The 27,933-nt window shown below is 51.6% G+C and overlaps 1 protein-coding gene across 4 annotated transcripts; it reads right to left on the bottom strand.

The window, feature by feature from the left end:
* Positions 1 to 55: 55 nt before the first annotated feature.
* Positions 56 to 27,080, bottom strand: TRAF2 (TNF receptor associated factor 2). 4 transcript variants are annotated; one of them, XM_084797358.1, is made up of 11 exons: positions 26,996 to 27,080; positions 20,826 to 21,044; positions 19,126 to 19,204; positions 18,732 to 18,830; positions 11,562 to 11,723; positions 9,742 to 9,816; positions 7,795 to 7,869; positions 4,062 to 4,343; positions 3,544 to 3,721; positions 1,539 to 1,687; positions 56 to 853 (listed from the first exon to the last, which is right to left on the bottom strand). In XM_084797358.1, the coding sequence occupies exons 2-11, from the start codon at positions 21,011 to 21,013 to the stop codon at positions 635 to 637; spliced, it is 1,506 nt and encodes a 501-aa protein (XP_084653484.1). In that variant the 5' UTR covers positions 21,014 to 21,044; positions 26,996 to 27,080; the 3' UTR covers positions 56 to 634. The 4 variants fall into 4 exon arrangements, with proteins under 4 accessions (XP_084653484.1, XP_084653485.1, XP_084653486.1 ...); XM_084797359.1 differs by lacking the exon at positions 26,996 to 27,080 and adding an exon at positions 26,797 to 26,981; XM_084797360.1 differs by lacking the exon at positions 26,996 to 27,080 and adding an exon at positions 25,104 to 26,774.
* Between the last annotated feature and the right edge of the window lie 853 nt (positions 27,081 to 27,933).

Below are 27,933 nucleotides of genomic sequence, written 5' to 3'. Positions count from 1 at the left end.
CACCTAGACTGGACATAACAGGCAAGCAGGAGCCGCATGAACACCACTCACCACAGACATGTCAACAGTTTAATCGCTTCTCCTCAGTCCAGGCCTCGAGGCAGGGCTGTGCAGCCCAGGCAGGCCCTTCTCCAGTGAGTGCCTGTGTCTCAGTGCTCGTCTCCCGGGTTACGCTGCAGGTAGACCCCTTCTCCTGTGCAGCCCTACCTCCTTTCCACAAGCCAGAGTGGGTAAGGCCACTCACACTCTTGCTGCTGGTGCAGCTCTGAAGCTCTCAAGAAAGAGAGGCCCTTTCTGAGTACCCCACCCAAGGGCCTCCCCTTTCCCCAGACAGAAAAACAGCAAGAGCTTTTCTACTGGAAAGCTGAGGAGATTGCAGCTGGTCTCCCCAAGGCCCTGAGCTGAATGGCCCCTCTCTCAGTCTGCCAGTTGAGGGCTACCGGGAGGTTCCCTCCTGCCTTTCTGTGTGATGCGGACTGGCACGAGGCTGAGGCCCTCCCCAGCCAGCATCTGTACCAAGCTGTACAGCATCTGTACCAGAGGGCCATCACCACCTAGACTGGTCTACCTTTGTGTGGCAGGGCCCTGGCCCAGTGTGGCAGCTCCTCACTGAGCTGCTATCCTAGCTGGGTGGCTAGAGTCCTGTTAGGTCCACAATAGCCTTGATGAAGATAGCATCATCCCGCACATAGGAATTCTTGGCCTCCATCTTGGACACAGGGCAGAAGAGGGGGCACCCGCTGGCGATGTTCATGTCACTGACAGGCCTCTGGAAGGAGGATGAGGTTACATCAGGTCTGAATGCGTCGATCACGTGCTCCCGGTTGTTCTGGTCCAGCAGCATCAGCGTCACCTGAGAGAAGTCAGTCCAGAGAGGGAGCAGTGTGCCCATGAGTCACCTGAAAACCACACATCAACCCCATCCTGCCTCTCCCACAGCAGTATGCCTAGGCACACAGTTTTTCGGCTTCTCATCCGGAACAACTGTCCATGCAGGCTCTGCACGCCCAGTGTCTGCTGGGAGTTCAGGCTAAAGCTTATACTAGACACTGTCCTGTGTGCATCTCTCCAGCGCTCAGCTACAGACTTTTCTTGCTGAGACCCTGAAGTTTGCCCTGGAAGAAAAGTACTTCACAAGAATGGAGGTCCGGCTGCTGACCACCCACTGGCAAGGGCCTCTGGGCCTGCTGGTCCTCTTCACCTGGCCTGCCTCCCCTGGGGAGAGAGCCGGGCCCTAAGCGGTGAAGGGAAGAGACCATGCTCATATAGTCTGTTCTCTGGGGTTTCAATTCCTTCATTAAGGATGATCCTGGGGGCTCTGTGACTGTGGCCATCCCTGAAGCATACTTCCCCCAGAGACTTCCAAACATGTGTGTGCCATGAAGCCAGTAACACGTCACAAGCAGCACTGAGAAATCACTGGAGCACCACAGCCCAATCTGCCTGGATACATACAGTGTCTTGGACAACCTGGCCACTCGGAAGCTGTACCCAAACTCATTCACAGATTCACCTAGAATCCTGGGGCTGCCTCATACCTTCTGATTAAAAGGCCATCGCAAGAGAGCATCGTTGGGGCCTTTCATGACCACGAAGAACAGAGACAGATGAGTTCCCCGCCCAGTGCCATCGCCGTTCAAGTAGACGCGCAGACACATCTTGTAGCCGTATCTGCTTGTGTAGAAGGCTGGAGGTAGAAGGGCCAGTGAGGACGGGGTGGACGTGCTCTCCAAGGGCAGCCCACCCACAGAGAGAGGAAAACATAAACAACCATTCAGCCTTTGGCAAACATCAAGAAAAGGTTTTCCTCTCAAACGAAACCCTCCTCCACCCAGAGAGCCTGGCCATGCAGTTGAGGCTGGCCCGCGACGCCAAGTCCTCCTGCCTGACTTCTCCAAGTCATCATGTGCGTGCTCATGTGCAATACTATGGGGTCACACATGCCGCAGCGTGTATGTGGATGTGCAGTACTACGGGGTCACACAGGCCGCATCGTGTATGTGGATGTGGAAGCCAAGACAGCTTGTAGAGCCACTTGTCTCCTTCCAATGTTTTGTTCTGCTTTTTGAGACATGGTCTCTCTAGGTTGTTCTGGAACTCTCTCTATAATCCAGGCTGGCCTCAAACTCATAGACACCTGGTTCCCTCTGCCTCCTGAGTGCTGGGATTAGAGGCATGTGCCACCATAGCCTGCTCTCCTACCAATTCTATTTTATTATTATTATTATTTTTTTTTTTTTTTTTTGGTTTTTCGAGACAGGGTCTCTCTGTGTTAGCCTGGGCTGTCCTGGACTCACTTTGTAGACCAGGCTGGCCTCGAACTCACAGTGATCCGCCCGCCTCTGCCTCCCGAGTGCTGGGATGAAAGGCGCGTGTCACCACGCCCGGCCTCTCCTACCAATTTTAATGTGGGTTCCAGAGATCACTCCTACAAACCCAGTGAGCCATCTTGCTGCATTCCCTCCCTTTAAAGTAATAACTAACAATGATAATTTTAATAACCCCAGGCTGACAGTGTATACAAGGATGGTGGCAAAACCCTGGTAGCTGGGGCCCCCAGCAAAGCTATGAAGGGACACCAGGCCACAGGAACCCCAGGTCTGCCAACCTCAGCAGAGGCATCCAAGGAGCAGAAACTCAGACCAGCAGTGAACACCCCTCAGGCCCACAGCAGCAGTTCTCAACCTGTGGGTCGTAACCCCGTATGACTCATGACAGTAGCAAAATGACAGCCATCAAGTAGTAACAGGATAATTCCATAGCTGGGCGTAAGCACACCATGAGGAACTGTATTTAAGGGTCTCAGCACTAGGAGACTGAGAAGCACTGCTTTATAGGTAACACATGACAGTCAGAACATGGTTATGGCTACATAAGACACAAGCTTCCCAACGTGAGTTCTAGTTCAGCCTGGACTACAGAATGAATCTGAGGCCACCTCGCCTGCACTGGCAGATCTATACAGTAAGACCCAAGATAGCATCTGTGCAGCCCACAGTGTGACAGATGACAACTAAATTAGGAAGTAAGCCACTGAGCAGGAAGGAGAGACTAATACAGGGTAAAGACAAAGGCCTGGGCCATCACTGTCTGGGGCAGCCACCATGGCATGTGGCATAAGGGAAGCAAATGGGCCCTACAATAACACAGCTGCCCCTTTAGCTCCAGCAGTACCTTTCAGAGGAGCTCAAGAGCGCCCCTCAAGAAACCCTGTAGTTAGAGATGAGGAGGAGCACCCTCACAGGCCCCTGCGCAGCAAATACCAAAGCTCAGCCCAGCTGGGTGGGAGTTGAACAAGCTTGAAGCCATAGCTCTGCTTGCAAAGGTCTGTCCTGCACTATCCACTCCAAGCCACCATGCTCACCTGCAGGTGGCAGGGCCATGCTCTGCATAGCCAACTCGGCGCCCAACAGCCCCTCCTGCCCATGAACCTCCTCCTGAGGAGGGCGTGTTGCCCAGTGTGCCAGTTGAACATGTGCCCTGGCCTAGGCAGGGAGCATTCCCTAAGGGGTCTGAAGCACATGACAGGCCCACAGATGGCACCTGGGGAGAAGATAGCAGGCGTACGGCCAGCTACGGCTTCCTGGCGCTTCCTGGCGAAGTCTGAGATCTTCCAGATGAAGACGCCATCATAGGTGGAAGCCTCCAACTCTGAGAGCTTCTGCTCCAGGTCAGCCATGGCCAGGTCCTTGAGGCCAATGCTCCTCTCCAGCTGCTGCACCTGCAGAGCAGAGACAAGGAACTCTACAGCCATGTGCTATGGGCCCTGAGCCCCCACCTCCCCACTGCTGGCCTCTGGAGCCTTTTCTATCGCCAGGAGCCACATGCTAATGTTAGGCACATGCTCCAAGTGCACATGGAAGGCTCCGTAGCCCCAGCCTACTGCATGGCCGATGCTGTACTTGCCTAGGTCAGCTGCGAGCCCATCTAGCCTCTGGCTCAGTCTCTCAGAACACGGGACTCAGAAAGCAGAAGGCTGACGCCCAAGCCACGGCATGTAGAAGGGGTTCCGTACTATCTGGCTCCAAGGCCAGGACTCACTATTCCAGCCAGGTACAAACCTTGTTACTCAGGGCCTCAATCTTGTCCTGGTCGAGCCGGTGCTGCCGGCTACAAGCCTCTGCAGTCACTGCTACCCTCTCCACCTCCCGGTTGAGGACGCAGACGATGTTCTCGAAGGTGGCTGTCTTTTGTTCCAAAGTCTGGCACCGCTGCTGCAGCTCTGGCCCCGCTTGGTTCTGGGTTCCCTGTGAGGCTTTGGACTCCAGGAAAGAACTCAGCAGTAGGGCCAAGTGTTCCCGCAGGCGCTGCACCTCATGATCCTGCAGGTTCTCAGGCTCCACCTGTGGTACAGGACGGGCAGCTCTTGGCATGTTTACACAGACCCAGCGTGGGCAGTGCAGCACCAGGGGCCACACTGTATTGAAGGTCAGAGGTCCATTAGGCCATGTGGTTAGTATCTCAAGATGTGAGCTCTCAGCCACTGCTCCAGCACCATGCCTGCCTACTTGCCTGTTCCTGCCCTATGCCTGCCTGCCTGCTCCTGCCCCATGCCTGCCTGCCTGCTCCTGCCCCATGCCTGCCTGCCTGCTCCTGCCCCATGCCTGCCTGCCTGCTCCTGCCCCATGCCTGCCTGCCTGCTCCTGCCCCATGCCTGCCTGCCTGCCTGCTCCTGCCCCATGCCTGCCTGCCTGCTCCTGCCCCATGCCTGCCTGCCTGCTCCTGCCCCATGCCTACCTGCCTGCTCCTGCCCCATGCCTGCCTGCCTGTTCCTGCCCCATGCCTGCCTGCCTGCTCCTGCCCCATGCCTGCCTGCCTGCTCCTGCCCCATGCCTGCCTGCCTGCTCCTGCCCCATGCCTGCCTGCCTGCTCCTGCCCCATGCCTGCCTGCCTGCTCCTGCCCCATGCCTGCCTGCCTGCTCCTGCCCCATGCCTGCCTGCCTGCTCCTGCCCCATGCCTGCCTGCCTGCTCCTGCCCCATGCCTGCCTGCCTGCTCCTGCCCCATGCCTGCCTGCCTGCTCCTGCCCCATGCCTACCTGCCTGCTCCTGCACCATGCCTGCCTGCTCCTGCACCACACATGCCTGTCTGCCTGCTCCCGCCCCATGCCTGCCTGCTCCTGCACCACACTTGCCTGCTCCTGTACCATGCCTGCCTGTTCCTGCGTTGGTCACAATATCTTTTATATAGCAACAGAAAAGCAGCTAAGATACAACTAAGTATTTTCAATCTTGGGTTTGGTTGGTTTGAGACAAGGTTTCTCTGTGAGGCCTGGGCTCTCCTAGAACTTTCTCTGTATATCAGGTTGGCTACACACTCGCAAAGATTCACCTGCCTCTGGCTCCATGAGTGCTGGAATCTGTGTAAAAAATTTTAAGATATTAAGTATACTTTTTTGTTTTGTTTTTCGAGACAGGGTTTCTCTATGATAGCCTTGGCCGTCCTGGACTTGCTTTGTAGATCAGGCTGGCCTTGAACTCACAGTGATCTGCCTATCTCTGCCTCCCGAGTGCTGGGATTAAAGGTGTGCGCCACCACTTCCCAGCTCTAAGTATACTTTAAAACCACAATGACACCATTCATTGTATGCTAATTTGGAAAATATAAGGGTACAATGGCAAATGCTTTTAATCCCAGCACTCAGAAGTCAGGGACAGAGGGATTTCTATGAGTGCAAGGCCAGCCTGGGTTACATAGTGAGAATCTGGTCCAAAACCAAACCCAACTTAAAGCAAAACTAGGGCTGACAAGATGGTTTTAGCATGTAAGTGTGCTGTCTCCAAGCCGGATAACTGAGTTTAGTCCCTGGGACCCCTATGTTGGAAGGACAGAACCAACTATGAAAACTGTTTTCTGGTCTCACATGCATGCTATGGCTTACACACACAAAATAAATGTAATGAAAAATTAAAAATAATAAACTAATTTTTAAAAGACACTCAAGTGTGGTGGCACACGCCTTTAATCCCAGCACTCGGGAGGCAAAGGCAGGTGGATCCCTGTGAATTTGAGGCCAGCCTAGTCTACAAAGTGAGTTTAGACAGCCAAAGCTACACAGAGAAACCCTGTCTTGAAAAAAAAACAAAACCCAAAAAACAAAAAAAGACACATTCAAAATATAAATAAAAAGAAATCAGCTGGGCGTGGTGGCCCACGCCTTTAATCCCAGCACTCGGGAGGCAGAGGCAGGCAGATCGCTGTGAGTTCGAGGCCAGCCTGGTCTACAAAAGGAGTCCAGGACAGCCAGTGCTACACAGAGAAACCCTGTCTCAAAAAACCAAAAATAAATAAATAAATAAAAAAGAAATCAAGACATCTGTGCTCCCGGCTGGAGGCATAGCCACCTGGACGACAGGAGGTAAGCAGAGGACCTGCACCTCACAGGGCAGGCAGGGTTGGAGCGAAGGATATGCCATCTGCTCAGTGGCTTCCCCAGCAGGGGTCAGCAAAGTCACTACAATGTCAGAGATTAACTGGAGCATCCCACGAATACCCAGATCTTAGGACCAACACTTCCAAACCGCCTCCTGCAGGGAGCCTGGCTGCTTTGAAACGGAACTGGTGACCATCCCCAGCACTCAACAGAAGAGAACAGAGATGCCCTGACCCTAAACACCACAGACTCAGTTTCCCTTCTCCTCTCACTGCTAACGCACAAACCCTACAGGCCCTCTGTGGACCGACACATGTTCGTGTATCATGGAGGGATGCCAAGGGGCTCCCACTGTTCAAAGAAATAGCCTGTGACGGGATGAGAAAGAAGGGGTGAGGCAGGTCTGTACGAGTGGAGAAAGGGTACACATTGACAGGGACCCGAGGAGGCCTGAGGGAGTCTCCAAATATAGCAAGGCAGAAAGTTGGGGCGGGAAAAGTCAGCATCCTCAAGGACAGCCAGGTCAGTGACCAGGGCAGAGGGCAGAGGGAGCACGGCAAGTCTGAATCAGAGCCTGGGGATGCCACAGGAGGCGCAGGTCCAAGCACATTTTCTTTCTACTGTAAGAGATCAGAGCAGCAGAGTGGGCAGGAGGTGCCCGGACAACACAGAAAGCCTGTGTCCAGGCAGGAGATGATGAGACAGGACGGCAGATGGAGGGACAGAAGCCGTCTGCCACCAGCCAAGGATCTGTTAGCATGCATGTGAAGGACAGGACAAGAGGAGGACCTGGCGGACCATTGGGCACTGGGCCTTCAGCTAGACAACTGAGCTGTCCGTGTGCTTTTCTGACATTTTTGGTTTTAATGGCTGAGCCACTCTCCAGCCCAAAAAAACAGGAGTTTGTTTGTTTGAGACAGGGTTTCTGTGTGTAGCCTTGGCTGTCCTGGAACTCTCACTTTGTAGACCAGGCTGGCCTCGAACTCACAGAGATCCACCTGCCTCTGCCTCCTGAGTGCTGGGATTAAAGGCGTGCGCCACCACACCCAGCTTGTGTGCTTTTCTTTCCTGGAGACGGGAAGAGGGTGGAGAGCAAGGAAACAGAAGACCAGGGTGTAGTTCTGAGGTGTCAGCAACACACGTATTTGGGTGTTCTCAGACACAAGCAGTGATCACAGCCACCTAGGAGATCTCAAGAGGGTAAGCCAGGACACCTGAGGGCAGGAAGAGGGTGCTGAGAGATGGCCAGGGCAGGAAGAGGGTGCTGAGAGATGGGCAAGGCAGGAAGAAGGTGCTGAGAGATGGCCAGGGCAGGTAACACAGAGGTTGAAGAACCCAAGAGGAGCCAGCGCTGGAGGCTGTTCTGCAAAAGGGAAAGACCCACGCAGGTTCCCAGGCCCCACGAGCACACCCCTGGCTTACCATCTCAGGACAGCCGACGGTGTGGAATCTGCAGAGGCCCCGGCATTTGTAGCAAGCTCTAACATGGTCCTGAAACTGGAGGGGGAGGAGGAGGAAGTTACCAGGGCCACTGTCATTACCGAAGGCTGCAAACACACGCAGGCACAAGCTGTTACCTATTTCCTAAGGTGCTGACCAAGTTGGAATTTACAAAAGAAAGCACTGGACACAACCATTGCCTTCTCACCATCATCCCTACAAGGTAAGATTAGACAAGCCACTTCCACACAGCCACTGTGGGAACGGACATTTCAGGCCTGCTGGGGGACTAGTCATGATTTGGAGGGCTATGCCACACAGAAAGCAACCAGCTGTTACTTGTCAGTCCTGAGGGTATGGAATCTTGAAGCCCCTGGGCCTTGGCTAAAGTGTTCAGACTCACAAGCACAGCCTGTGAGCACAGGCCACCCCTTGTGCTATGTGGGGACAGGGCAGGATAAAAAGCCACAGATGAACACATGAAACGTAGGCACATGCTCTGCTAATGCACATACTTCATAGTCAACACAGGCCATGTGTCTGACAAAAGCAAAAGAACCATGTCTTTGAGACCTGGGTGGGAGGTAAGGAACGCTTCTTTCTCCTACCCACCGTTCCAGGCAGCAACTGTGGTCAAGCCTGCCCTGTGAAAAACTTAACTTGAAAATATAGCATGTGCTGGGAGGTGGTGGTGCACACGTGTGATCCCAGCACTCAGGGAGGCAGAGGCAGAGGCAGAGGCAGAGACAGGCGGATCTCGGTGAGTTCAAGGCCAGCCTGGTCTACAGAGTGAGTTCAGAACAGCCAAGGCAACAGAGAAACCCTGTCTCAAAAACAAACAAACAAACAAAGAACTTTATAAAATTATTTCCATGTTAAAACTTATTTGTGGGCTAGAGCGATGGTTCAGTGGTTAAGAGCATTTCTTTTCCAGAAGACCGAGGTTCAACTCCCAGCACCTACACAGAGGCTCACACTGAACCAGGAGACCCAACACCCACTCTGGGCTTCATGTGCACTGTATGCCTGTGGTACACAGATCTGTATGTAGGCAAAACATCCACACACACAAAATACAATAATTAAAAAACAAACAAACAAAGAAAAACCCTCATTATCTGGTGACTGGATGTGCCCTGGGCCGAGGTCACTCGTCCTCAGTTCACCATGCCGCCTTTCTTTGCAGGGAGAGGTACACTTCCACCAACAAAGAGACCAGCTCAGTGTAGGAAGCTGTGCAGCCCAGATTCTAACTTACACACTACACCCCCAAAAGGAACTTGCCCAACAATGATGACAGAAATCAGGGTTGTGGTGCATGCCTGTCCCTGTCATCCTAGCACTCTGCAGTTAGGCAGGAGGATTGGGAGGCCAAGGCCATCCTTGGCTATACATTAAGTTCCAGGCCAGCCTGAGCTACATGAAATCCTGTGGAGGGGGGGGAAGGTCAGGGAGGGTTAGGCATGGTGAAACATGCCATTAAGACAAGTCTCCATGACTTTAAGGCCAGCCTGGTCTACAGAGCGAGTGCTGGGCACTCAGGCCTCAGAACAAATGAACAACAAAATCCAAATGAACGTTTGGTCAGAGTGGCACACACCTTTAATTCCAGCACTCGGAAAGCAGAGGCTAGCCTGGTCTACAAAGCAAGTCCAGGACAATCAGGGCTACACAGAGAAACCCTGTCTCAGGAAACCAAAACCCAAACCAAACAAACCAAAACACCAAAGGAAAAAAAAAATGGAAAGGAAAAAAAAAAAGAAAAAACCAAAGCCACCACGCCCACAGAAATGCAGCCCTGGTAATGGCGCATGAACATCATTTTGTTGCTTCTGGGCACCAGGTCACAAACCACCAAAATGATAAACCTTCCCCAGGGACCACCAGGTCCAGCACCCATGGTCTTCAGAAGACAGAGGAAGTCGTTACCTTTTCCCGAGGGATCTTCTTCTTGCCGCAGCCGTCACAGGTTAAGGGAAACCTAGGGCAGACCTCATAGTGTACCTTAAAGAGACATAGCAGCAGCATTAGATGCCAAAGCAGGCCAGGCCAGGAGGGAGGGGGGCACACTGACGTGCTCATGGCTCCTGTGACTCTCAGAAGCTGTGTTTAGCCCTGATGAGATCCTGCAGGCGCCCTCACGCATTCAGGCTTTAGGACTTTGTTCCTCTGTAGCCTCCAGTGAGCACGAGGAAGATATAGGGAACATCACCTCTGCAACATCTGACTAGAACAAAGGTCCATGTACAGATCAAAATGGCTGTGCAGAGCTTCCTCAGAACTAGACTATGCTGTCCTCACATGGCCCCAAGGCACAGCCGGCTTTCCTTGAAGAGAGACCCTGCTATGCTCCTACAGCGTGCCCACCATCAGACCATCTTGTTTGGCCCGATCACGCAACAGAAGATCACAGCACCAACATCAGATGTGGAGAGCAAATTCTACAGGGAGCAGAGAGAAGGCTGGAGAAAGAGCTGTTGATGGCTCCAGCTAAAACAAATCTGTGTGAAGGTTACTTTCTCACAGTGGAAATGCACTCACGCCAGAAGTGATACAGTAAATACTGTTGAATTTTAGATATGCTCTGGCTTGGCAGTGTCCCCCAAAGGTCTCCACGTTGAAGGTTTAGGCCCTAACATGGTAGTACTCTAGCTGTGCAAGGGATGCAGTCATGAGGTGGGCCTAATGGAAATCCTGTAGGTTGCTGGGAACGTGCTCTCAAAGGGGACATTGAGACCTCAGTCCCTCCTCTCTTTCACTTCCCTATCATGTACTCCAAAGCCAAGACACATCTTTCCTCTTTGGAAAGTGATTATCTCAGGCCCGTGCTAAGGGATGGCAAGCTGCAACTGACAAAGCATCGTGAAGCACGGTAACTGACATGACACACAACCAGACGTGTCACCAACAGTGACGCACAGCTGCTCAGTCACAGTGCTGGTTTCTCGTCTTTCAACCTTTCTAAAATAAGACATTTTTCTCGTTTGGGGGAGGTGGGGACATGACATACAGTCTAGGTTGGCCTCAACTTCCTGAGAACTGTGATTACAGGCACTGAGTAACCACCAAACCCTGCTATAAACACTTGACATTTTTTTAGTTCTGCATGGTGGCATAAGCTATTAATCCCAGCACTTGAGAGGCAGAGCCACGAGGATCTCCGTAAGTTTGAGGCCAGCCTGGTCAACACAGCAAGTTCTAGTCCACTGAAAGCTACAGGTGAGAACCTGTCTCAAAATATACACATATATATTTCTAGACTTGTTTATTTTATACGGACTATTGTGAGCCATCGCGTGGGCTGTGACTGAACCAGGTCCTCTACAGTGGCTGCGAGCCATTTCTCCATCCCCTTTAAAAATTCTTTCCTTAGCTGGGTGTGGTGGGCATACATGTAATCCCAGCACTCTGGGAGGCAGAGGCAGGAGGATCGCTATCAGTTCAAGGCCACCCTGGTCTACAAAGTGGGTCCAGGACAGCCAAGGCTACACAGAGAAACCCTATCTTGAGACAAAAAAAAAAAAAATCTTTTTCTTGATTTTTTTTTTCTCTATTATATAAATCACTTTTTAAAAACAAGTCAGTACTAGGTACATTCTGAAGCCCAGTTCCACCAAGAGCCTTCTAACCTCCATGGCACCATGGAGACAAGCATGAAGAAGTTCAGCCAACTGTAGCCATGGCAGCACACTCTAGCTGAATGCCCGTGTTGTAGACACTGCCACCCAGGCTGTACCCGCCCAGCACACCTCCAGGTCCGCATGGCTACAGGGTGCCCTGCAGTGCTGGCAGCTCAGGCTCCTCTTGGGGCACTCCTGTTCAGTGTGGTGCTCCTTTTCGCTGAGGCGGACCAGGGCTTTGCATGCAGGACACTCGGTCAGCAGGAATGGGCACAGTCCTTCGTGGCAGCTCTGGCAACAAACAAAGTAAATGAAGAACAGTAGCAGACCGCAGGCGGCCACAGTACGAGCAAGCGGCCTGGAGCTCCATGCTATCCAGTCTCTCTCTCTCTCTCTCTCTCTCTCTCTCTCTCTCTCTCTCTCTCTCTCTCACACACACACACACACACACACACACACACACACACACACACACACACACACACACAGCATCCTCGTCCCATCTTCAGAAAGATTCAAGTGTGAATGCTTGGCCAATAGGGAGTGGCATTATTAGGAGGCGTGGCCTTGCTGGAGGAAGTGTGTCACTTTAGAGGCGGGCTATGCTCAAGTTACGCCCAGTATAACAGACAGTCTCCTCCTGCTGCCTGTGGATCAGGATGTAGAGCTCTCTGCTCCTCCAGCACCATGTCTGCCTGCAGGCCGCCATGCTCCCACCATGCTGATAGTGGACTAAACTTCTGAACTGTGAGCCAGCTCCAGTTAAAATGTTTTTATGAGTTTCCATGGTCATGGTGCCTCTTCACAGCAATGGGAACATGGCATTAGAGATTTGTTGGCTATACTATCTTTTTGTTTTCCCTGTCTGTACATTTGGGGGGGTAGGGCTGGGGTAGGGAAGTAAGACAGGGTTTCTCTGGGTAGGCCTGGCTGTTCTAGAACTCTCTCTTTGGACCATGCTTGCCTTGAACTCAGAGATCCACCCGCCTCTGCCTCCTGAGTGCTGGGACTAAGATGTGAGCCGGCATGCCTGACTCTACACTCAGCACACACGTGCAGGCTCCACTATCCATCCACACCGCTCATCTTTCTAGTGCTCATTCAGCCTCCACTGATAGAGTCCTGAGGCCCCGGAAACCTCTCCCTACTGCCCCTTGCCATGGACACATGCATGTGTGCAACAGCACAGGACTTGCGCCCTGCACCTGGCTCAGCTCCCTGAGCTCAGAGAGAGACCGAGAAGCAGAAGACAGTGTGAGCGGAAGAGGAGGAAACTGACAGGAGAAGTTAATAGACAAGATGGAAGTCTCCTGAGAGACAGACCAGAGCTGACCAGAAAGGACTCAACAGCAGGGCTATGAAGATCCTGGCTGCCGCTCAGAGCTGTTCAACAACTCTGGAGGAAAGTTGTTCTGCGAGGACAAGAAGGTGAGGGAGCCTCGGCCAAGAAAAGAGGTGGGGCTCTAGACAAGAAAGGGGGTCGGGTTCTAGACAAAGAGGCATGGTCTGTACAGCACTTGCAACCCCAAGCTAGAATGCACAGGGACGCAGACACCCACACTAACAGTCAAGTCCAAGGGGTAATCTGACCCAGAACTCCTCGTGTGTGCAACAGTTAGCTATTAAAACAAGCACAAAGAGGGGCTTCAAATTACTATGCTGCAACAGTTACAGAACGGAAAGCTAAGTTAAGTTACTGCAATTTAGCTAAAAAGCTATTTATGACTTGAGGCTGGGAATGGCTCAATTGATAAAGTATGTACCACACAAACACCAAGACCTGAGTTTTAACCCCCAAATCCTATGTTTAAAAAAAGCCACATATGGGGGCTGGAGAGATGGCTCAGAGGTTAAGAGCACTGGCTGCTCTTCCTAAAGATCCTGAGTTCAACTCCCAGCAACCACATGGGGCTCACAACCATCTATAATGTGATCTGATATCCTCCTCTGGCCTGCAGGCACAACACTGATTACATAATAAATAAATCTTTTTTTTTTTAAAGCCACATATAGCAGTATACTCTATAATTCCAATGTTGGGAAAACAAAGATAGGATCCCTGGGTAAGGTGGCTGCCAGCCTCAACTAACTAGTGAGCTCCAGGCCAACAAGAAACCCTCTCTTGGGCTGAAGACACGGCTCAGAGGTTAAGAGCCCTGTCTGCTCTTTCAGAGGTTCCGAGTTCAAGTCCCAGAAACCACATGGTGGCTGCAGCCATGTATAATGAGATTTGGTGCCCACTTCTGGCAGCAGACACACATGCAGGCAGACATTGTGTACATAATAATAAATCTTAAAAAAAAAAAAAAAGGAAAGAAAGAAAGAGAGAGAGAAAGAAAGAAAAGAAACTCTCTGTCGGGGCTGGAGAGATGGCTCAGAGGTTAAGAGCACTGACTACTCTTCCAGGGGTTCTGAGTTCAATTCCCAACAACCATATGGTGGCTCACAACCATCTATAATGTGATCTAATCTCTTCTGTCATGCAGGCAGAGCAGTGTATACATAATAATAAATAAATTTTAAAAAGAAAGAAAGAAGCCAGAGTGGTGGTGTAGGCCTTTAACCCCAGCACTTGGGAGGCAAAGGCAGGCGGATCACTGTGAATTCGAGGACAGCCTGGTCTTCAAAGCGACAGTTAAGGCTAACACAGAGAAACCTTGTCTGGAAAAACAAAACAAAACAAAAAAAGAAAGAAAGAAAGAAACTCTCTGGGCTGGAAAGATGGCTCAGAGGTTAGGAGCACTGTCTGCTCTTCCAAGGGTCATGAGTCAATTCCCAAGAACCACATAGTGGCTCAGAACCATTTATAATGAGATCTGGCCTCCAAAAGCACACACTTATATGCAGCCACATGGACACAGACACATACACAGACATACACACAGACACACACACACACTACTCAAAGCTTTACATATGGTAGTAGAAAGCCTAGAATGCACAAAGCTCTGGATTCAACCCCCTACACTGGAAAAGAAATGAAATGAATGACAAAGCAGGCTGATTTGCTTTGAAGTAACACATAAAGGCAAACACAGCACGGGGAGGGAAGCCTGGCGGGCACCCAAGAGCCCTGGTGCTGACCTGGCCCTCGGCCCGCTGCTCACCATTGCTGTTTGTTTCTCTTGCAACTCATTCTACAACCCCTGATTCTGACAAATTCCAATACAACTCTCTCCTGCTGGGCCAGGTGTGGCTCAGTGGTGGAGTGCCTGCTTTATGTGCTCCTGGCCCTGGGTTCAAGGCCCTGCATCAGTGCTTCAGACTCCCAGGGGAGCCAGGCCCTGTGAGGACCTGAGCTGAGCTTACTGGCTGCTCCTGTCGGCTAGCACCACACCCCAGCCTCCGCCTCTGCTTCTGCAACGCTGAGACCTCAGGAGCACGCTGCCACGCCTGACTTCTTAAATGGGTCCTGGGGGGAGCCAGGGGTCAAATGCTGATCCTTGGGTCCTGAGCTCCAAGGATTACAAAAGGTACACTTATACCAACACACTCAGGCAACAAGGACAAAGCTCAGACTCAACACCCTAGCAGACACAATACAAATATATCAGCATTTATTCAACCAGAATTCAAATTTAACATCTTAAGCAAACACAGCTGCCATTACAGATTTTTTTTTTTTTTTTTTTTTTGGAAGCAGGGACAGGGGCAGGGGTTTGAGACAGTCTCACTGATTTGGAACTCATTACGTAGACCAGGCTGGCCTCAAACTCACAGAGATAAGCCTGCCTCTGTCTCTCAAGGGCTGGGATCATACTACACCAGACTAGTATTTATCGACTTTTTTTTTTTAAGTTTTTCAAGACAAGGTTTTTCTGTGGTAGCCTTGGCTGTCCTCTAACTCAGAGATCCACCTGCCTCTGCCCCCAGAGTGCTGGGATTAAAAGCATGCACTACCTGTGCCCAGCAGACTTATTACCTTTTGCTTTATTTTATATGTATGAGTGTTTTGCCTACATCTGACTGTACCAAGTGTGCATGGTTCCCAAGGAGGCTAGAAATGGGCACTGGATCCTTTGGAAGTGGACCTGCAGATGTTGTGACCTGTCGTGGGGCTGCTGGGAACTGAACTCAGGTCCTCTGCAAGAGCAGGCCGTGCTCTCAACCACACAGCCAACTCTAGCCCCACACTGAGGTTTTTTTTCTTCTTTCTTTCTTTCTTTCTTTTTTTTTTTTTTAAGATTTATTTATTATGTATACAATGTTTTACCTGAATATACACCTACAGGCCAGAAGAGGGCACAAGATTTTATTATAGATGGCTGTGAGCCACCATGTGGTTGCTGGCAATTGGCTCAGGATCTTTGGAAGAACAGGCAGTGCTCTTAACTTCTGAGCCATCTGTCTAGTCCCCCCCCCTTTTTTTCTTTTTTGGGTTTTTTCAAGACAGGGTTTCTCTGTGTAGCCTTGGCTGTCTTGGACTCACTTTGTAGACCAGGTTGGCCTCAAACTCACAGCAATCCACCTGCCTTTGCCTCCTGAGTGCTGGGATTAAAGGCGTGCAACACCACGCCCGGTCTGAATTTCTTAAGAACACATGATGTGTATGAGAGGAACCAGTGTTCAGAAGCACTTGTTGCTCTTGCAGAGGACTCTGGTTCAAATCCCCAGCGCCCACGTGGTGGCTTGCAGCCAACCTCAACTCCAGTTGTAGGGGATCCAGTACTCTCTTCTGGTTCCTCTTTGGGATATACACACATGTAGACAAAACCCCCATATACGTAAAAGAATAAAAAAGAAAGAAAGAATAGATGATAAGACCATGCACACTGGCACACGCCTTTAATCCCAGCACTTGGGAGGCAGAAGCAGGTGGATCTCTGTGAGTTCAAGGCCAGCCTAATCTAAAGAGTGAGTTGCAGGACAGCCAAGGCTGTCTGAAAAGACAGACAGAGCCTGTCTTGAAAAGACAAAAAAAAAAAAAAAAAAAAACCACAAGCAAACAAAAAACCTGATGATTTACCAGTAAATCTAGCTCTTCTACAAAGTCCAACGACTCCCCAGTGTCAGGTGTGCCCCGGTCTTTGTAGCCCTGGCTGGCCTGGAGCTCACCATGTAGAAACCAGGCTGGCCTTGAACTCACAGAGCTGCCGGCCTTTGAATAAAGGTGTGCAGCACTATGTCCTGCCTTCAAGAGAGCAGATTTCAATAGGGCTTTCAGTCTATTTTTAGAACCAAAGACTTTTTCATAAATGACAAACAAAGCTGAAGGCTAAGCAAAGGTTAAGAGCATTGCCTGCTCTTCCAAATGTCCTGAGTTCAATACCTAGCACCCACATGATAGCTCACAACCATCTGTAATGAGATCTTTTCTGGCATGCAGGAGTACATGCAGGCAAAAACACTGTCTACATAATAAATAAATCTTTTAAAAAAATGTTTTAGTCACAGTCTTAGTTTTCAGTGAAAGCCAAGAAATAACAGATGCGTGACAGGCAGGCTATCTGCAGAGGTGATGATGATTACACACACAGTCTGTAACTTCTGTCCTGGCCTGTGACATTTGCCACCAGTGACAAGTTTTTATCAATAAAATCAGCTAAGGCAGAGCTGTGCCTGCCCTCCCATGTGACCAAGCCCAACTCATCTCAGGGACTTTCCAGAGCTCTCAAAGGGTGCAGCCAGGGACTTTCCACCCTGCATGCCTACAAAGCCACATGGCATCAAGCCTGTGGCCTGGCTGCAATCCCTGGCCATCAGTCAGAGGCCACACAGCCACTGACCTCCAATACCACAGGCCTGGAGGCAACAGACCTCTCAGAGGATTCTACAGCCTGGCGCAGGGCTGGATCTATTATTCCACCTGCCCCAGGGGTCTCAAGGGCAATAGGTTACATAAGCCCCACGTTTTCCTGCATCTACCTAATGCCCTGAGCCTGTCAGCTCCCTAGGGGCCATCTCTTTCACAGAAAGTACTAGGCATTTCACTTTAAGAGTATACTGTGGACTTCACCCAAGTGAAGCCCACTGCTCAGCTACCAAATGAAACCCTGAGCCTGAGATGGCAAAGTATAGCTAGTCAACAGGGCATGGGACATGTAGCCAGGCACACGTGGCAAGGACAGGAGACAGGGCCTCATTCAGTAGCTGGGACTACAGGTGCTCTCACCATGTCCAGCTGGGATTACAGGTGCTCTCACCATGTCCAGCTGGGATTACAGGTGCTCTCACCATGTCCAGCTGGGATTACAGGTGCTCTCACCATGTCCAGCTGGGATTACAGGTGCTCTCACCATGTCCAGCTGGGATTATAGGTGCTCTTACCATGTCCAGCTGAGGGAGAAACATCTGAAGGTCACTGAGGCACAAGGAGGAATGAGAAACCGGTGGACTACCTGGCCTCTGAGAGGCAGGTTTAACTGAGGGGTCCTAAAGTGGCACGAGACTCATGCTAATGTTCCTACTACCCTGGCACCACTCATATACCACGTCTTCTACTGGCCTTTTAGATGCCTTTCTGTGACTATGTAACACTGAACCCATTACTTGAATTATTTCCAGAAACTCTTGTGAGCTAGGCATAGTAGCACACGCCTTTAATCCCAGTACTTGGGAGGCAGAGGCAGACGGATCTCTGTGAGTTCCAGGACAACCAGGGCTATGTATGTCTCAAAAAACAAACAAAACCAAAAAGAAAACCCTTGTAGATATGACATACATCACAGAATCCCATGGAGCTTAGAAGCTGCAGTTTCCAGCGAAGAATTGGAGCTCTGTAGCCTAAGCAAACGTGATATTACCAAGGGCAGCCTGGCGCTAGCTTCCTACCTGAGGTACCTTCAATTCAGCTCCACCATGGGGTAGAGTAGGGAACTGAGACCTGCAAAGAAGTGACACGCTCCACGCTACAGGCCCATCTGCACTATCTGGGTTTTAGAAAGGTCACTCAAGAGGGAGGAGGAGGGAGGGGAAGGGGAGGGGGAGGGAGAGGGAGAATGAGAATTCTCTAGGTAGGCCAGGCTAACCCTGAACTTATGATTCTCCTGCCTCAGCTTCCCAAGTGTTGGGATTACAGGCATGCTCAGATAAAGGAACACTTCCTTTTTTTCTTTTTTTGAGTTGTTGTTTTTGAGGCAGGGTTTCTCTGTGTAGCCTTGGCTGTCCTGGACTCGCTTTGTAGACCAGGCTGGCCTCCAACTCACAAAGATCCACCTGCTTCTGCTTCCCAAGTGCCAGGATTAAAGGTGTGTGCTAACACATCCAGCCAATAAGTCACTTTTAAAAATGCTTTGTGGAACTCTCCAAAGCCCACTGCTAGAGATTTAGCCACCAGCCAGAACAGAAATGTCTCTGTACCTCGTATTCTTTCAAGGTTCCCTTCCAGGTGCATCCATCATTGGGACAGACGGCTGGCAGGCTCTCCACCTCTCTCCGGGCAGCATTATCTGGAAAGGCCTGGACAGGAAGGTCCTTGGGTTATACACCTTCACCCCAGCACCCTGCCGCCTTTAAAGCAACAGCTGGATCACAGACCCTACCCAGAACAGCACACGAGCACCAGTCAGCTCATGGCAGGCAGAGGATGACCGAGGGCCAGCTAACCCACACTCCCAACCTCTCCAACCCCCAACAGTCATGAACACGCCACTTCTAGCTCCCAAACTCTCAGTCTATTATCAATGTTACTACACAAACTCCCTACACACGCTCTGCCCCTTTCGACACGGTTAGCTCAACACAGTGTACTTACCGAGCTACTCTCTAAAATAGAGATGCCTTCTTCATACAGGCCTTCATGGACACACGCAGCACAATTCTGAGGCCCAGAGCTAGTGGGAAAACAGGAAACAGAAAACCCCACTGCACACCTGCTGTGGAGCCTAACCCAGCGCCGTCTGCTCAGCCCGCAATGCGGCTCCGGCCACTCATTCTCATTTTTTCCCACCTCTGGTCAAACAAGTACATCAACTGTACAATCATTTAAAAACTCACAAAGGACAAGATTCGATATGGAAAATGGTATCAGGGCCTGAGCTTGCAAGGTCAAGTCACTTCTTCCTAGTTCTTTTTGAATTTGTGATGTCACAGGTTGAGCTAGGGTTTTGTGACTGCCAGGTAAGTGCCTTGTCACTGAGCCTCCACTCCAGACTCTAGCCTCTTACTTGTGAACAAGGCACTGGCTCTCTGAAAAACCTCACACTCCAAAACACACGGCAGGAAAACGTGGGTGTGTTTCTTCTGCACATGCACCGCTGCTGCCCTTTCATACAGTGACACGTGTCAGCTGCCCACTACACGCCATTCAATCTGTCCACCCAGAGCAGCCTAAGGAAACTCGAATCCTCACACTAGTGCCTGTGAAGCCAACAGGGACATGTTATACATAATCTCACATGTCCAAAAATAGTATTCCAATATATATAAAATCACTGTGTGTGTGTGTGTGTGTGTGTGTGTGTGTGTGTGTGTGTAATACAGGTACATATGTGTGTACGTGGAAGCCAGAGGTCAAACAGCAGGTGTTCTTCCTCAGGTGCCCTCCACTTTTTTCAGATACAACTCTCACCGGGACCTAAAACACACAGACTAGGCTAAACAATGGCCCCCAAGAATCCTCCTGCCTCTGTCTTCCAGGCATATGCTGAGATTTTGAGTACACATTAACATGTCCACGTTCTTACGTAAGCTGGGAGGATCAAGCTCAGGTCATGACTGCATGGCAAGCACCTTACCATCTACCTATCTAGCCCTATTGTTACGTTTAATTTGTTACATTTTAAACTGTTGTGTGTGTAGTCCTGTACCAAGGTGTGCGGGTAGAGGTCAGACACTTGTGGCTATCCAGTCTCTCCAACACTATGTGCGGATTTAGGGCTCAAACTTAGGTCATCAGGTTAGGCAGCAAGTGCCCTTTCACACCGAGCCAGCTCTCTGACTTCTGTTGTTAGTTTTTGAGACATGTATCTGAGGTTGGCTTTGAACTTGCTACATGGCCAAGGATGATCCTGACCTTCTGATAGTCCCATCTCTACCTCCCAAGAGCTGGAAACAAGAAGCAAAAGGAAAAAATATATATATATATATATACACACACACACACACACACTGCCATACCTTGCTATGATCAATTCTCAATTCTCCATTCTTTCTTTTCTTTTCTCTTTTTTGAGACAAAGTCTATCTAGCCCTAGAACTCACTTATAGACCAGGACAGGCTTGAACTCACAGAGATCCTCCTGCTTTTGCCTCCCAAGTGCTGAGATTAAAGGACTGTTCCACCTTACCTAGCTACAGTCAATGTTCTTAAATGGTAAATTTTACACTCTTGATTTGGGCTAAGGCTCCAGATTCCAGAATTCATGAGAATTTGTACTGGCAACCACTGGACAACGTGATTACCATCAGAGCCACCCCCTGCCCCTGCCCACACGGGCCGCTAGCCATGCACACCTGAGGATGCTGGTCAGGCAGAAAGAGCAGTAGCGGTGACCACACTGGGCCTGGAAGGGCCTCCGCAGGATGTTTCTGCAGGCTGAGCACAGGTACTTGGCTTCTAACTTGGTCCCCAGGAGGGTCTTGGAGAAGCCAGGCTGCAGCAGTTCTAGGGATCCAGGGGGAGTCACACTGGCTGCAGCCATGTGAGTTATAACCCCCACACACCACAAAGCCCTAAAGAAAAACAAAGACAATATCACACCTCAGTTCAGGACATCTAGGGCAGTGATTCTCAACCTTCCTAGTGTCACGACACTTTAATACAGTTTCTCATGTTGTGGTGACCCCTCCATAACTGTAATAATTTTGCTACTGTTATGAACATAACTGTGCATGTCTTCTGATGCTCTTAGGTGGCCCCTGTGAAAGGGTTGTTCCACTCCCAAAAGGGTCCTGACCCACAGGCTGACGATCGCTGCTTTAGGGGAGAGGGAGGTGATAAAGTATACCAGGAGGCAACATGGTGAGGACCTAGGCCACTGCAATGACCTTGAAGGCAGATCTAAGAAACAGGATTTTAGAGTTCTGGGAAGCCTTGGAGATAAGCCAACCAAATCTCCTGCTACAAAGGTGGGAAGAGATGTCAATACAGGTGACAGACTTGGTGGCACCCACAGTAACTACCCAATTCATGAGCTTCCTACCTGCCGGCACCAGTCCTGGCTGGAGTGCTTCCTGCTGACACCCCACACTCACAGTCCCCACAAGAGACATGTTTGAAGATGGCGGATGCTTCTGACGCGTGCCATAGGCTAGCGGGGCAGGAGATGCCCACCTGCCAGTTCCTTGGGTCCTAGACAGCACCATGGAGGTGGCCATACCTGACACGATCATTATGCTCCCCCAGTTGGTACCAGTTCTCCACACACTGCAGTGAGCCCCTTGTCATGCCACTCTACATCTGGCACATGCCATCCTCACCAAGACGCGTCACCCACAGTCAACTAGAACCCATCCCTCCTGGACCCTCTAGACAGCACCTGGCATACCAGAGATACTCTGCCTAGTCCATCCTAGTTTCCCTTCTGTCAACTTTGGCTCTTCTTCAACCCCAGGCTCCTCCCTCATCCTCCAGCACAGCAGCCCCCATGGGCTCCCTCTCAACTCCCAGAGTGACTACTTGGGCAAGCAGCCTTTCTGTCATCTTGTCCATTTTCTCAGGCCACACTCTGGGAGCCCTCACACTCAGGAGCCCAAGAAGAGCGGACTCCTCAGGCCGAGAGGCAGCTGTGAGGAGGCCTGGACTCCCTAAAGTAGCAGCATGGTACCTCTAGGTTCCAATGGCCCCTCATATCTGGAGGACACCATTTGCCAGTGACAAGTTCCTTGTATTTCCATTTCTAAAGCAGCTTAAAGGCTGGGGCAGCTGCTAACCAGGGCTCCGTAGAGCCTGCGAGGGGGTGGGATCACAGCCGGTTCTCACAGAAGAGCAGGCTAGTCCTGATGAGGACAAGGAGGCATCTGGGGCTGCGGGGTGGGAGGACATGGACCTCCCAGGGTCTTAGCTGTGAAGAAGGGGTTCAGTCTGGGTGAGCTTAAGGAAGAAGTGGCTACGTGCCCTGGGACACAGACTGCGAAGTATCTGGAATATGAGATGTCCTGGAGACAAGAAGCCATAAGCAGCAGCAGCAGCAGCAGCCCTATTCCTCTCTTGGCAGCAAAGCCCCAGTCATGTCTATTCAGTAATAACACACCACCTCCCAGAATCACTCCCACATGCAAGCTCCAGAGGCAGCTCCCAAGCTCCAGGAAGAGCAGCAGCCCTGGCTGCCTTGTGCCTGTGCAACCGCCGGACGGGGCCTTGTGGCCTCCTTCACACCTTGCTGCCCCACTGACTTGCCTGTCCTGCTGTCTTGTTGTCCCTCAAAGCCTTGGGGCAGTACACACGCAGGCATGAACACAGCCCTATCCAGCAAAGCACTGGTGGAGGCCGTGTTCGGAAAACAGTGCGGGTGGGTCTGGTGCCACGGTGAGTCACTAGGTAGGTCTGCTGGCCTGCAAAACTGAGTGACCGGCTAGTCTGCCAAGGCTGGCTCTTCCTCTTCTCCACCCTTAGCTGCTCACCAGGGACTGATCAAGCCCACAGGTTCTGAGTAGTCCACTCCTTGCCCGGTCCTTAGCCAATCCCGCCTCCTCTGATGGTCAGCCTGCAATGTTCTCCCACACACCATCACCCAGGGTCCAGCCACGCTCGGAAGAACAGCAAGTGCACAACTCCTACACTGACGCTGCCCTGACCCCATTGCTACCTTTCGCTCCTAAACACTCCAGCCCTAGGCTCTTCTCCTTGCCTTCCCTGGTAATCAGGTGCTCAGAGCCCCAAGAGATCACGGGGAGACCCGGGCACAGGCAGCACATGACAGGATCGACACCAGCTTGGCCTTTCAAAGCAGTGCTCATTATAAAGAAGACTGTTATGAGCAGCTTCCCATCCCTTCAAGTGCGCTTCGATTCTGAACACGTATTACAACAACCCCATAGCATTCACCATGCACCAGGGACAGCTGTCACCTGCCACCTTCTTTCCATTCAGCTAATGTTTTTCAGATGCTAGGCACCAGTGACTGGTCTCTGTGAACCAAGCTGTGGCTGAAGATGTGGACTCCAGAAGAAGCAAGAATCCTACGTGGCCACAGCCCAGCAGCCTGCAGCGCTCGCAGCAAACTGCTCTGTACTGCTTGTAAGTCTCAAAGGAGGAGAGGACTCCCACCCACTCACCTACAAAGGGCAACTTAATGGAGAGCCCAAGCAGAAAGTATTTCCACTCCAAACACTTGAGATCCAGGACAAGTACACACAACTACTGCAGTATGAACAGCATGTCCTGCCCCCCTGTTCACCTCTGGGAACCACAAAGCAGCACAATGACCCCACACACTCATAGGGTACCATTTACAAATGAAGCAATGTCTGAGTCTCCTGCAGGGGACCTACCCTACAGGAAGAGTGCACACATGCCCAGTCACTTAAGTACCCTGCATATGGCACTGATGACTCCCACACCCAAGTCCCGAGAGCCTGCACACAACCCTGTCTGATTAAGTGCTCGTCAGGGTGCACAGCCCTGCTCGGGAGGGCCGACCTGACCCTGTCCCTCTCTCTGAGGTGGCTACATCTCCTTGCATCACACGTGTACCTGCTCTGTAAAGTCACTAGGCTTCCAGAGGCCCAGAGTCTGGTTCCCAGCATCCGCAGTGGTAGTTGAGAACCCACTTGAACTCCAGTTCTAGGGGATCCAATGCCCTCATGTAACCTCTGCAGAACAGCACACATGTGGTGCACAGACACTGTGCAGACAAACACAAAATAAAAACTTAGTAACTTCAAGTAAATTTTTAATTTAAAAAGGGTCACAAGCACGCACGCCTTTAATCCCAGCACTCAGGAGGCAGAGGCAAGTGGATCGCTATGAGTTCCAGGCCAACCAGGTCTACAAAGCGAGTACAGGACAGCCAAGGTTACACAGAGAAACCCTGTCTTAAAAAAAAACCAATAAATAAGGGTCATGACACACAGTAGAGCTTTAACCTCGACAACTATCCTCCTAGATACGCTCCTCAGTAATCTCTCCTCCTGTTCCAGTCTCACATACCCAGCAACAACAGATCTGGATTTAAATGCCCCACCCCTACTCCGAGTGTGCAGCACCAGGGTCTGTTAGGACCTCAACACATAACAGACAGCTCCAGCCTTGAGTGCACTGCTCCCATCTGCCGCTGTGGCCTCCTGGGATGAACTCTGGAACTTCTCCGCTCAGGACCTCAATGGCTTCCCAGCTCTGGTCATGAAAGCAAAAGCCCTGCAACTATGCACACCTTCCTTCCCAGCTCCCGCCAGCTCCTCCAGGTCTGTGCCACGGCCATCCCGCTGAAGCCTGGTTCCCAGGAACTGTCTGTCAGGAGGCAAGGAGGGAGCACAGAGCCACAAAGACAAAGGAGGGGTGCCAACCTGTGCAGCTTTCCCCTGCTGACCACTAGGAGGGCAGCAGCCCTCGACTGAAGGCTCGACAGCCCAAAGCTCAGCAGGCTATGGTACATGTGGCACACAACACAAAACCTCTTTTGGCAACGCAACTGGCCCAGCCTGTCACAAACTCACCTCCTGCTCTAAACAGAGCACCCCACCCCTGAGACATGTACCAGCTGTTCACATTCCAAATCCTTCATTTTCTTGTTCTCAAGTTTCCATATACCTAAACGACAACCTGCCCCAAATACCGACTCCACTGCCCACCTGGGTCCTAGGTCCTAGGTGCAGCATCCATTGGGCCTCCTCCTCTATGGGCAGGAACAGAGCGGAGCACAGAGCAGTGATGTGATGGATGCCCAGTGTGGCATCCAGGTGGGACCTCCACCTCTCTGTAAAAGGGGCGGGGCCAGTAAACAGGGAGGATAGATGTCAACATAAGCCTCAAGCTGCATACCACATCTCTGGCGTAATCCATAGGCTCTACGGGCAATTTTTTTCTGGATTGTTTTTCTTCTCCAGGTCACCTTGTTCACCCCTGTACAAGCTCACAGTTCCCTAGGGAACCAATCTGCCAAGCTATGCTCACAATTCATGCAACAGCCACATGGACACGGGGCCTGGCACCCCACTGTCAGGAAGGAAAGCCCAGACCAATTCTCAGAAAATGGTAGTGTGATGGCAGGCAGGAAGCACTTCCTTCTTGGAAGGTTTCCTCCAAGTTGACTGCTGCCTCTTTGTGGGTTCAGGAGCCACAGGCAAGGTTCCCAGAGAGCTCAGATGGAAAGCCATCCATGTGCTGCAGCCCAGGAGTCAGTGAGACAGGTCATGAGTGAACACGGCCCTCACTCTCCAGGCTCCCCTCAGCCATCAGGTGTGGAGGTACTCCCAAGGCCAAGCCCTACCGGATGATGACAGGAAACAGGAAGAGAGTAACAGGTTTCCAAGCAGCCTGTACTGTCAGAGAAAAGTCTGTCTGGGTAGGGACTAGGAGGTCCTAGCAAAAACAAATACAGAACTGCCGCACAAACTCAGCCTGCAGGCAGAGAGCCACCAGTTCAGACCAGGCACACACACTTCCAGCTGTGCCCATACTTGACAGAGAACAATCTCCTAAGTGCTGTGATACACAAAGTATGCAGCAAAACAAGGAATTTTTAAAAGATGTAACGGTTTGGGCTTGGTTGGGGCTTCCACTTGAGGATCTTTCTGGGGAACTTCCAGCTGCTGAGTTACATGGAAAACAATAATGACCTTGTACCGTGTCCAAGGAGCCGAAAGCTTGCTAAGTGCCCCAACTCTGCTTTTGCAGCTTCAGTGCCCGCTGGGAGTACGCCTGTGGGTTCTAATAAATCTCACGTCCCCGCTACCTACTTGGGGCCTCACGTCCATCATGAGGAATTTCCATCGGATCCAACCTCCGCTAAGCAGGCTTCAAGAAAAAGGGCCCTGGCATCAGACCCCACACCCCGACATTTACGCATCCCATCAAGCAAGACAGCATCCAGAGAGATGGTGGCGCACGCCTTTAATGCCAGCAGAGGCAGTCGGATCTGTTTGACGCCAGCCTGGTCTACAAAGCGAGATAGCTTCCAGAGAAACAGAGGTTCTGAGGTGCAGAAAGGTGAGATCTGAAAGAGCAGAGGGAGACAGGGAAGGGGCCTTGGCGGGGAGGTGGGTTGTGTAGCCGAATGTCAGAATCGGAGGAGGCGACACCTGAGCCCTGGGAGTGTCAGACCTAATTTGACTCTAAAGCCACAGTGGGTGGGAGGGAGGTGGGCTGCTGTGAAAGTGGCCTAGGAGACCGGGTGTTGGCTCAAGAGCAGCCACCCTCGGGGCAGCAAGGCACGAGTGGGGCTCGTGGGCCCCACAGCCGCGATCCCGCTCGAGATTCGGGACGTGCATGGACCACAGTGCCGTGACCCCGAGCCTCCGCGCCTACGGCCGCGCTGCCACGCACCGCTGCCGACCGACGTCGCGAACTTTTCCGGTCCCCCTCCCGCCGACTTTCAGTTTCCGGCTCCGCTGCTCCGAAAAAATGGCCCCCCGACGGCGGCAGTCCCGCATCTGACCCCCCAACCGCCACTCCCGCCCGGCGCCTGACCCCAGCCCGACCGGCGGAGCGGGCCGACCCCCCGGCTAGATCCGCGCCGCCTCACCCGACGGTCTCCGCGCGCCCGGAACTCAGCGCCCGCCGGGAACCACCCCCGGTGCCACCGCCCGCCCCGTCTGACGGACAGGCGCTCGAGCCTACCAGGAGCTCCCAGGGAGCGGCAGGCGGCGTCGATTTGTCAAACAGACCGCCTCCTCTGACAGACGGAAGCAGGAACCAACCAGGAGCGAGCTTGGAGCAGCGGCGGGCGGCGATTGGTTGGCGCTGCGCGGCGATCCTAGCGGTGAAGGGTTGGCCTGAGTCTACCCCGTCTGGTTTAGGCTCCTCTAGGACGCTGCTGTTTCCCTTACCTGGTCTGGTGCTCATGGAGGTCAGTGGGTAAAGTCACGGCCACAGAATATGATGCCCCGAGCTCGATGCCTGGGATTCACGTCGTGGAAGGAGAGCAGGGCTTTATCCATTATTTAATCACACACACAAGTAGACGACTAAATTTAATTTTAAAAGTTCGAAGAGTTAGCCCGGTGTGGTGGCGCACTCGGGAGGCAGAGGCAGGCGGATCGCTGTGAGTTCGAGGCCAGCCTGGTCTACAAAAGTGAGTCCAGGACAGCCAAGGCTACACAGAGAAACCCTGTCCCAAAAAACAAAAAACAAAACAAAACAAAACAAAAAAGGTCGAAGAGTTAACATTGCAATGAACATTTGCGAGCACAGAAGTGTATGTTTGCTGTGACACACTGCCACACCATGGTTTCCAGAGTGACATTTTTTTTTCTCTCTCTCTATTGGGCGGTAGGTTGCAAGTGGGTAAGAGGGGGAGGTGAGTGGGATTAGGGTGTATGGTGTGATATTCACAAAGAACCAATAAAAAGTGTTATTAAAAAGTTTAGCCAGGGGCTAGAGAGATGGCTCAGAGGTTAATAGCACTGGCTGCTCTTCCGGAGGCCCTGAGTTCAATTCCCAGCAACCACATGGCGGCTCACA

The sequence above is a fragment of the Acomys minous genome (genome assembly GCF_964271855.1).
Source record: "Acomys minous genome assembly, chromosome: 10".
NCBI lineage: Eukaryota > Metazoa > Chordata > Mammalia > Rodentia > Muridae > Acomys > Acomys minous.
Note: the sequence above shows the minus strand (reverse complement) of the source record. Positions and strands in the feature narration are given on the sequence as shown.

Coding starts and splice junctions, on each gene's coding strand:
- TRAF2 (XM_084797359.1), bottom strand. CDS start 26,903: ATGCGGGACTGCCGCCGTCGGGGGGCCATTTTTTCGGAGCAGCGGAGC. Junction 18,831..19,125: donor CTATTTTAGAGAGTAGCTCG/GTAAGTACACTG, acceptor CTTCCTGTCCAG/GCCTTTCCAGATAATGCTGC. Junction 9,817..11,561: donor GTAGCCATGCGGACCTGGAG/GTGTGCTGGGCG, acceptor TGTCTCTTTAAG/GTACACTATGAGGTCTGCCC.